General features: G+C 38.8%; 1 protein-coding gene across 1 annotated transcript in view; it reads right to left on the bottom strand.

Moving 5' to 3' along the window:
- Positions 1-10,030, bottom strand: part of C6 (complement C6) — a 129,864-nt gene that overhangs the window by 6,762 nt on the left and 113,072 nt on the right. The window contains exons 14-15 of the mRNA XM_007950533.2: positions 3,768-3,858; positions 187-428 (exon numbers count right to left, since the gene is read on the bottom strand). Coding sequence (XP_007948724.1) covers positions 187-428; positions 3,768-3,858 — 333 coding nt within the window. The remainder of the gene's footprint in view (positions 1-186; positions 429-3,767; positions 3,859-10,030) is intronic.

The raw sequence follows: 10,030 nt of genomic DNA, 5'->3' as shown, positions 1-10,030 counted from the left end.
GGCAGGTCTCATATTTTGTTTCTGTTTAAATCATTATATTTATTTATTTTACAATGAAATGAGATATTTTGGCTTCATGAAAAGTTATTTTTAAGTAAGATTATACATAAATGCAAATAAGATGTACTACCTGGGCTGAAGGATAAGCAAGAACATTTCTAGTATATGGCCAGCCCTGGAGCTTACCTGAACATTTTTCCCAATCGTAACAGGTGTCATAGCCACAGGATTCTTTCTTTGTGCTATTAGATGAAAGTTTTATCCTTTCAAGAGCCCATTCTAACTGTGGTCCATCTTGACAGGAACCAACAAGTAGAAAATGCAGTTCCTGGTTATTTAAACATTTCTGGGCTGAAAACTCACATGCTGATGAGACAAAGTGATGGTTGGAGGCTGTGTCAAGCACACAGAGGTCTTCTGAAAAAGACCTGCTCGAGAGAGGAAAGCAAGTATTTACATATAAGATGCAAAAAAAGAAAGAGCATAAAACCAATTTTTATGTTAGCTTATCACTTAGTTTTCTTCCTCTTTTTTTTTTTTTTTAAACCAATCTCTATCTTTTTAATCCTTCCATTTTATCCTCTATTCTGCCTGGGATTTATTTTTCTAACATTTCATTTTGACTTTTAACTTCCAATTACCCACAAATTAAAGTCTGTATTCTTGAACTCAGGTAATCACATCTTCCATAATTTGGCTGCAATCAACTTCCTTCCTAGTGTTACTTCCCATCTTCTTAAATTCCTCCTCATCACCTGAAAATTGCATTTATCGTTTTATAACCTGAAGAAAAGGAGTCCCTCCATGAGACAAATGGTCAAAGTTCATGGTTCAAATTCACCTACAAGTGTCTCAAAGAAAGAAATGATCTACTTCTGAAAAGTCACAGCCATTGAGAGCTCTGTGGGGAGCAGTTGGACTCTGACACACAGGGAATCCTCATGAGTTGGAATCAGCTTTAGAGCCACTACTTTTTTTTTTTTTTAACCTGAAAGCATTATTTTTCCTTTGCTGCCTTCCTCATGCTCTGCTCAGTCAGTAATACATTCTCTCTCCTTAGTGTTCAGCTCAATTCTTGGCTATGCTTTGAAGCTTTCTTTGACCAGCCTAGCTCTTTGTTGTTGTTGTTAGGTTCTGCTGACTCAGTTCTCACACATAATGACATTATGTGCAACAGAACAAAACACTGCCCAGTCCTGTGCCATCCTCACAATTGCTGCTATGTTTGAGCTCATTGTTGCAGCCACTGTGACAACTCATCCCCCTGAGGATCTTCCTCTTTCTCACTGACCTCTACTTTACCAAGCATGATGTCCTTCTCCAGGGACTTGTCCCTCCTGATAACATGTCCAATATATGCAAGACAAAATCTCTCCATCTCCACTTCTAAAGAGCATTCTGACTGTATTTCTTTCAAGACAGATTTGTTCATCTATATGTCCTCTGAACTCTAACACTGATCACAATGTTAATTTAGAACCTGTCATATATAGTCTTATATTATATAGCTTTTCAAATATGTCCTTATTGTGATTAAGAGCATGAGTTTTGAAGTCATTCCCTGCATAACTTGCTTAATGTCTTTATGTAGGTCCTACCACTGAGAGGTAACAAATAATCATAGTCTTTCCACCATTTATCAGGCATACAATTCAGTGATATCAATCACATTAATCATGTTGTACTATATTTGTGGCCAAATTTAATCTTGTAAATTTAATCTCATAATTGTTGTCAAATTTCCCATTACCATACAAAAACTCATAGTTTCCTAAACAATGACACCCCATTTCCACCCCTGCTAAGGAGCCCTGGTGGTACCAACAGTTAAGCATTTGGCTATTAACTAAAAGGTTGGTGATTCAAGTCCACCCAGTAGTTCGAGGGAAAAAGACCAAGTGATTTGTTCTTGTAAAAATTACTAATTGCCTTTGAGGTGATTCCAGCTCATAGCTATTTGGTAGGCAGAGTAGAACTGTTCCACAGTAGTGCTGCACCACTATAATCTTTGTGGAAGCAGACAGTCACATTGTTCTCCTCCAGAATAGCTGGTAGATTCAAATCACTGACCTTCTAGTTAATCGCTTAATCACTGTGCCACCAGAGCTCCTTCCCATAAAGATTGTTGTTGTAGTTATTATATACTGTTGAGTCAGTTCTAACTCATGTCAACTCTACAACAGAAGAAAATACTGCCCAGTTGCCAAAGGGGCAGGGAGGCTGCATCTTCTGACCTCCTCTAACCCCACAAGAGGAAGACAGAATCACCATCAATAGCCTAAGGCCTATTCTTGTGAGGTCAGACATGCTGCCTCCCTTCCACCCTTTCATCAACCCTGACACCAACCATTCCTCCTGCAACACCAACAACCTCTCTGCTGGGTTCAGTAATCCACTGTAGTGGCCACACAGAACTCACAGATTATGAGGTTTATTAGGGAAACACCAGACTACAATTCAAGTTCAGGAACAATGCTCAGTCTCTCTCAGCCCACAGTCTCTCAGCCAACAGTCTCTCTCAGTCTCTCTCCCAGCAGTATATGTCTCTCAGCAATGTGTAGCTCTCAGTTTCTCTCTCTCAGCAGCACGTGTCTCTCAGAAGCACATTTCTCTCAGAAGCACGTCTTTCTCAGCCAGCAGTCAGAGAGACTCCTTCTGCCTCTAGGAAGGCTGCTTTCTGAGCCTGGCAGTGTGGCCAAACTAACCAATCCCAACATCAGAATTCTGTACACCTGAGAGAGAGAACTTCTGGGAAGATTGCTTTGTGGCACTCTCAACAGAAATGCCCCAGGTATTTAACTTTAACAATCAGGAGCTCCTCAGTTGCTCACAGCAAATTCCACCATGGAGTTTACAAAGACTTATGGCTAGAAAAGCCATACCAGGTAATTTGCTATGCCACACCAGTCCTTCACCACTCTCATAATCATTGCAACATTTGAGCCATTGTTGCAGTAACTGTGTCAATCTATCTTGTCCAGGGTCTTCCTCTTTTTTTGCTGAGCCTCTACCTTACCAAGCATAATATCCTTCTCCAGGGACTGGTCCCTCTTGATAACACTTCCAAAATACATGCCAAATTATATGACAGTCACCATACTAGCGTGAGACTTTCTACCTCTGCTTTATTTTGTGAGATACCAAAAACCAAACCAAGGAGCTCTGGTGGTGTAGAGCCTAAAGCATTTGACTGCTAACAAAGCCCACCAGCAACTCCTTAGAAGTAAAATTTTATTTTAAGCAAATGACATTTTGAATTTGTCTATTAAATTTAGCTGAAACTAGCCCTTAAGCAACCTACCTTTCTGTGGTTGATTTATGTATAGAAAAGACAGTTATACCAACAAATGGCAGATAGTATAGTAGTGGCAGTGACATGAAGACTTGTCATTTTTCTTCTTCATGATCTGTGCCCCAGCATGAAAGAATAAACTGGTAAAGTGTATGTGTGTGTAAAGTCCATGCTTACAAAACATTTTTTCCATTTTAATATTTTAGAACCACAAACTTGCCTTATATTTAAGAGATAGGGAAGGAACTTTGAGCCTAGAATGGTACTGTTTTAATAAACAAAAGCCATCCAAACTTAGGGACCTAGGCTTAAAGATAATTAAGAAATCTTGCTACCCAGTAGGGAAGGAGGCATTCAAAGAAGCACAGAGGTGCTGCTCGTAAAAAATTAATATGTTCCATGTTTGTGCCATTGAACTGGTTATATTAGATTGGCCTTTTCAATTTCCAAACACAGTCCATAGGGTATCTCTTACCTACAGTCTTCATCTGGAGACATACAAATGCATTCAGAACCTGACTGTTTTTGGCCCAGTTGACAATGGCCCTGTAATTTTGTCAGAATATCTGAAAGAAATAAAAAGAGATAAAAGTTCACAGAAAGGATTCCACATGAGAAACCTGAATTCAGGAGATTGGATCAGTGGGGAAAGATTCCCATTTATCTCCTGGAGTTACAGTATCCATTTTGGATTTTCCAAAAATATTGTTATGAAATATTTCATTGGAAAAGTCCTTTCCAAGTCTCATGAGCTGTCATCTTCCAATCTCAAATTGCCATTAAATTCAGAGAACTAAAGAAAATAGAGTTGGTGATATTTAGGTTCATTTGTTTTTCAAATATGTATTGAGCACCTAAAATGTTTCTGGCACTATGTTTGGTTCTGCGAATAGTGGATAGAGTAAAATCTGACCCAGATCCAGTTATCATAGAGCATACGATCTTGTGGGGAAGATAGACAGTAATCAAACACAGCAATTCAAATAGAATTGCTGTTGCTATTAGTGCCATTAAAGAGAAAGAATATGATCAAGAAAATTGATGCAGCCAGAAAGGTTAGGGATAGCAAAATGGAAAGAGAGAAGGGAGAGTGTTCAAAGCAAAGGAAACATCAAATAAAATGTGCTCAAAAGAAGGACAGCCTGCGAATTTCTTGGAATTGAAGGAGGCCAGTGTGGTTGGAGTACAGAGAAAGAAGAACATGGAGCAAGATGCAGCTAGAGAGTAGGTGGGTGCGAGGCTCTGTAAGATCTTACAGGGCATCTGATAAATTTTTGTCTTTATTTTATAAACAGTAGAAAATCTTTAATGGATTTTAGGCAGAAGATTATTCTATTCTGGTTTCTCTGTGGAGAAGGCATGGTGATCTGGAGAGTCATAGTGGATAAGAGGGCCATCAGTAGACAATCTCTGAGGGGATTATACTAGTTAAGGTGAAAGAAGATGGTAATTCAGACTAGAGTGGCACAGGTGAACATGGAGAGGAGTGGATCAACTTGAGACACATTTATCAGGTTAAATATATGATATAGCATATAGTGGGGAAGTTATGAAAGCTGATGATACTTAATGTGAGTCTTAGGTTTCTGGTTTGCATAGGAGAATAGACAGCAATGCCTTAAATTAACTAGGAAATAGTATAAGATGATTAGTTTTAGGGAAAAGAGAGTGATAAACCAAGAATTCCTCTCTGCTTATGTTGAATTTGTGGTAGATGTGAGTCTCACAAAGAATAGAAAAACAGAAATTTGGAGATTCGGGTCTGAAGGTCAGTGGAGAAATCTGTGCTAAAGATTTTAATTTGTTATTGGTACATTATTAAAGCTGCAAGTGTAGCAAATTCCCAGCGGAAGAGTGTAGCAGGAGGTGAGGAGAAGAGACAGATCTGAGCTTTAAGGAACACCAGCATTTAATGGTCAGTTACAGCCAGAAATCTGTTAGAAACAGAGGGCAGCACCCAGCGAGGTAGGAGCTAAATGAGATGGTGTTACAGTCTTGGAAGTGTGAAGTAAGGAACATACGTCCAAAAAGTCAATATTGTTGAATGTACTGAGAAGACAGGAGGGTGAGAACCACATTAATTTTCCATAGATTTAGCAATATGTGTGTCAACAATGATGGTAGCATGTGTGTTTTAAGTGGTAATGACTTGAAAGACAGGTTTTCTTACAAAAGCCAATGGAGAAATGCAACCCCTAAATGTAGCCATTTTTTGCTGAACGATATTATGGAGGTCTCTATGAGTTGGAAACGTCTCGATGGCAGTGAGTTTGGTTTTGGTTTAGAATGTTATGGTGAGGGACAAAAAGGTGAAAAAAACAGTGGTCTGCTTTCTCTTGAATCCATAGATGTTAATCAAATTATAGTAATAAATTTATAATTAAAGACTAAGATATGCATTTGACAAATGAGCCTATGGTTCTAAGACAGCACAAAGCCATGAGACCCCCACCTAGGAAATTTAAGGAAAGATCCACAAGAAAATGATGCTTGAGCTAAGATCAGAAATTGAATAAATGTATATGTGGAAGATGGGGATGAAAGCGGAAGTAATAACACTTGAAGGAGTCCTAGTGTCACAATGGTTAAGCACTTAGATGCTAACAAAAAGGTTGGAAGTTTGAACTCACCCCAGTAGTTCTGTAGGAGAAAAACCTAGGAATCTGCTCCTGTAAAGACTACAGCCTAGAAAAATCCCGTGGAGCAGTTCTACTCTGTCATATGCAGTCATTATGAATCAGAATTGACTCCACAGAACCCAACAACAACACTTGGGTTTTATATCTATGAAAGGGGAAAAGTTGGTTGTCTTTGTTTATAACTGAGGCCCACCCAAAGCACTTTGACTGGTTGATTTGAACCTGGCACTGATCTTCCAAGCCCAGTGGATGAAAGTACACCTCCCTGGTCTGGATCTGCCATCCACAGAACCAAAATAGCCTGGTAAACAAGTGTCAGGAAGGGGTTGTAGGCTGCCTTTATTTAAATAATCTGTCACATTAGATGGCAGAACAGGGCATTCAGAACATAGCTTCTTCTTTTAGCCTACAGGTACAAGATTTCACAGGGGAAGGAAGTTTATGTGAAAGGCAAAAATGAAGAAAAATTGGTGTGTTTTCTTCATTTCCTACTATTGCTATCTGTTAGACTCATTCCATATGGTGAAATTCAGCCCAGAACCTTAATGAACATGGAATTCTGCAGCATATAAGACCTCAGATATACACTGACCTGGGTTTGATTTTCTTTTTCTGTGTAGGTATGTATCTCTGCCCTTTGTAAATAGATTTACACTTAGGTCAGGAAAGACTCCAAGCTATAAATTGTTTCCAAAGAGAATCAGCTTTCAAGTAACACAGAGCACTGCTCTGTCTCTACTGTTTTGAAAATTTCAATTATCACATGCAAGGAGCCTTTGTTCCCCCACCAAGTGTTGAAGCCTGAACTGGCACTCAGCTGCCCCACACTCCCAGCACTTTTTGAGCTACATATGTGTGAAAATGCTCCACAATTTTTGAAGTGCTAAGGACAAGGGGATCTTCTAAAGTGCTGCAGGAGGTGTCATCTTCTCAGAATAAAGAAGGAACTGTGGAGGTATATGGCATCTCAATCTTGTGGAAAGCAACACTCTCTTTCACACTGAAAGAACTACGAGTCTTCCCTGGCCAAGCGACAGCCAGAAATTTACTTTACTTTACTGGTTCCCACACATTGAGATGAAAGAGTGTCCCGTTTTCTTGATTATTATTATTTTTTTCTTTCTATGACTTCCCTCATTGATCTTTACTTCTGTTAGTATTGTAGGACATAAAGCATACAGCATAGGATAGCTATTTTTCTAGATGTAAAATATTTCACATCAGAATTTAGATTATGATTTAAATTTCTTTTCTAATTGCAGAGCTGTGTGTGTGTGTGCATGCATGCATGCATGCAAGCATGAGCACACACACATGCACAATTACATATACAGAGAAAAGCATCTTCTCTAAGGTGCCCTGAGAATCTTAACTTTCTGAAGCCTGAGGTTCCCTAACACTTCCATCCCTCTGATCAGGGTTCCAGTGAAAGCAAGATATACTGTTAACCTGAAAAACTCTCATGAGGTCTCTGTATCAGTAGCTTAACTAATATTATGTAACAAGTTAATTTCTCTCCTACCCAAACATTTTTTTATAAAATCACTGAAGACAATAAAGAAGGTAGGGTGGCAAAAAACTTGGAGGAATTAGCAGAGCTGGTGTCTAGTTGCTGTTTGGCCAAGACTGTATAATCTTATATTTAATTTAGCCTCTTTGTGTGTCTGGTTTTTCCATAAGTAAAACAGTCCTAATCATGAACAAACATGAAATCGAGATGTATAGATTATTACTGGTGATTGGAATGTGAAAGTTGGAAACAAAGAAGAATCACCAGTATTTGGAAAATATGGCCTTGGTGATAGAAATAATGCTGGAGATTACATGATAGAATTTTGCAAGACCAATGATTCATTGCAAACACCTTTTTTCAACAACATAAATGGTGGCTATACACTTGGACTTCACCAGATGGAATACACAGGAATCAGATCAACTGCATCTGTGGAAAGAGGTGATGGAGGAGCCCAATGTCTTCAGCCAAAACAATGCCAGAAGCTGACTGTGAAACAGACCATCAATTGCTCACATGCAATGTCAAGTTGAAGCTGAAGAGAGTTAAAACAAGTTCATGAGAGCCAAAATACGATCTTGATTATATTCCAAGTGAATTTAGAGACCATCTAAAGAACAGATTTGATGCATTGAACACCAATGACCAAAAACCAGATGAGCTGTCAGATGACTTCAAGAACATCATCCATGAAGAATGTAAAAGGTAATTAAAAAGATAGGAAAGGAAGAAAAGACCAAAATGGATGTCAGAAGAGACTCTGAAACTTGCTCTTGAATCGAGAGTAGCTAAAGCAAGTGGAAGAAATGACAAGATAAAAGAGTGGAACAGAAGATTTCAAAGAGCAGATCAAGAAGACAAGTCAATTACTATAATGGAATGTACAAAGACCTGGAGTTAGAAAACCAAAAGGGAAGAACACGCTCAGCATTTCTCAAGCCAAAAGAACTGAAGAAAAAATTCAAGCCTCAAGTTGCAATGTTGAATGATTTTAGGGGCAAAATATTAAATGATTCAGGAAGCATCAAAAGAAGATGGATGGAATATACAGAACCATTGTATGAAAAAGAATTGGTTGATGTTCAACTGTTTCAGAGGTGGTGTACGAACAAGAACCAATGGTATTGAAGGAAGAAGTTGAAGTTGCACTGAAGGAATTGGTGAAAAACAAGGCTCCAGGAATTGACGGAATACTCACGGAGGTGTTTCAACAAATGGATGCTCTGTTGGAGGCACTTACTTGTCTGTGCTAAGAAATTTGGATGATAGCTACCTGGCCAACTTACTGGGAGAGATCCATATTTGTGCCCATTCCAAAGAAAAGTGATCCAATGGAATGTGAGAAATTGTCAAACAATATTATTAATATCACATGCAAGTAAGTTTTGCTGAAGATATATCAAAAAGAGTTGCAGCAATATATTGACAGGAAACTTCCAGAAATGCAAGCTGGATTCAGAAGAGGACATGGAATGAGGAATATCATTGCTGATATCAGATGGATCTTGGCTGAAAGCAAAGAATACCATAAAGATGTGTACTTTTGTTTTATTGACTGTGCAAAAGCATTTGACTGTGTGGATCTTAACAACTTATGGATAACATTGCAAAGAATGGGAATTCCAGAACACTTATTGTGCTTGTAAGGAATCTATACATAGACCAAGAGGCTGTTGTTAGAACAGAACAAGGGATTGCTGCATGATTTAAAATCAGGAAAGGTGTATGTCAGGGTTCTATCCTTTCAGCATACTGTTCAATCTATATGTTGAGCAAATAACTTGACAAGCTGGGCTATATGAAGAAGAACATGGCATCAGAATTGGAGGAAGACTCATTAACAATCTGATATACAGATGACACAACCTTGCTTGTTGAAAATGAGAAGACTTGAATCACTTACTGATGGAGATTGAAAGCTACAGTCTTCAGTATGGATTACACTTCAACATACAGAAAACCAAAATCCTCACAAGTGGACCAATAAGCAGCACCACAATTAACAGAGAAAAGATTGAAGTTGTCAAAGATTTCATATTACTTGGATTCACAATCAACATCCATGGAAGGAGCAGTCAGGAAATCAGATGTTGTATTGCACTGGGAAAATCTGCTGCAAAAGACCTCTTTAAAGTGCTGAAGAGCAGAGATGTCACACTGAAGACTAAGGTGCACCTAACCGAAGCCATGATATTTCAATTGCTTCACCTGCATAGCAAAGCTTGACAATGAATAAGGAAGACCGAAGAAGAGTTGATGCCTTTGAATTGTGGTGTTGGTGAAGAATACTGAAAATACCATGGACTGTCAGAAGATTGAATAAATCTGTCCCGGCACAAGTGCAGCCAGAATGCTCCTTGGAGGTGAGAATGACCAGATTTTGTCTCACCTAATTTGGTCATGTTGTCAGAAGGAATCATTCCCTGGAGAAGGACATCATGCTTGGTAAAGTGGAGGGTCAGTGAAAGAAGACAAGACCCTTAATGAAATGGATTGACACAGCAGCTGCAATTATGGGCTCAAATAAAACAAGAACTGTGAGGATGACACAACAGGAGGCAGTGTTTCATTCTGATGTACGCTTCA

The sequence above is a fragment of the Orycteropus afer genome, unplaced genomic scaffold, assembly GCF_000298275.1.
Source record: "Orycteropus afer afer isolate SDZICR_OR568_19922 unplaced genomic scaffold, OryAfe1.0 scaffold00275, whole genome shotgun sequence".
Taxonomy (NCBI): Eukaryota; Metazoa; Chordata; class Mammalia; order Tubulidentata; family Orycteropodidae; genus Orycteropus; species Orycteropus afer.
This window is presented reverse-complemented; position numbering and strand designations above follow the sequence as displayed.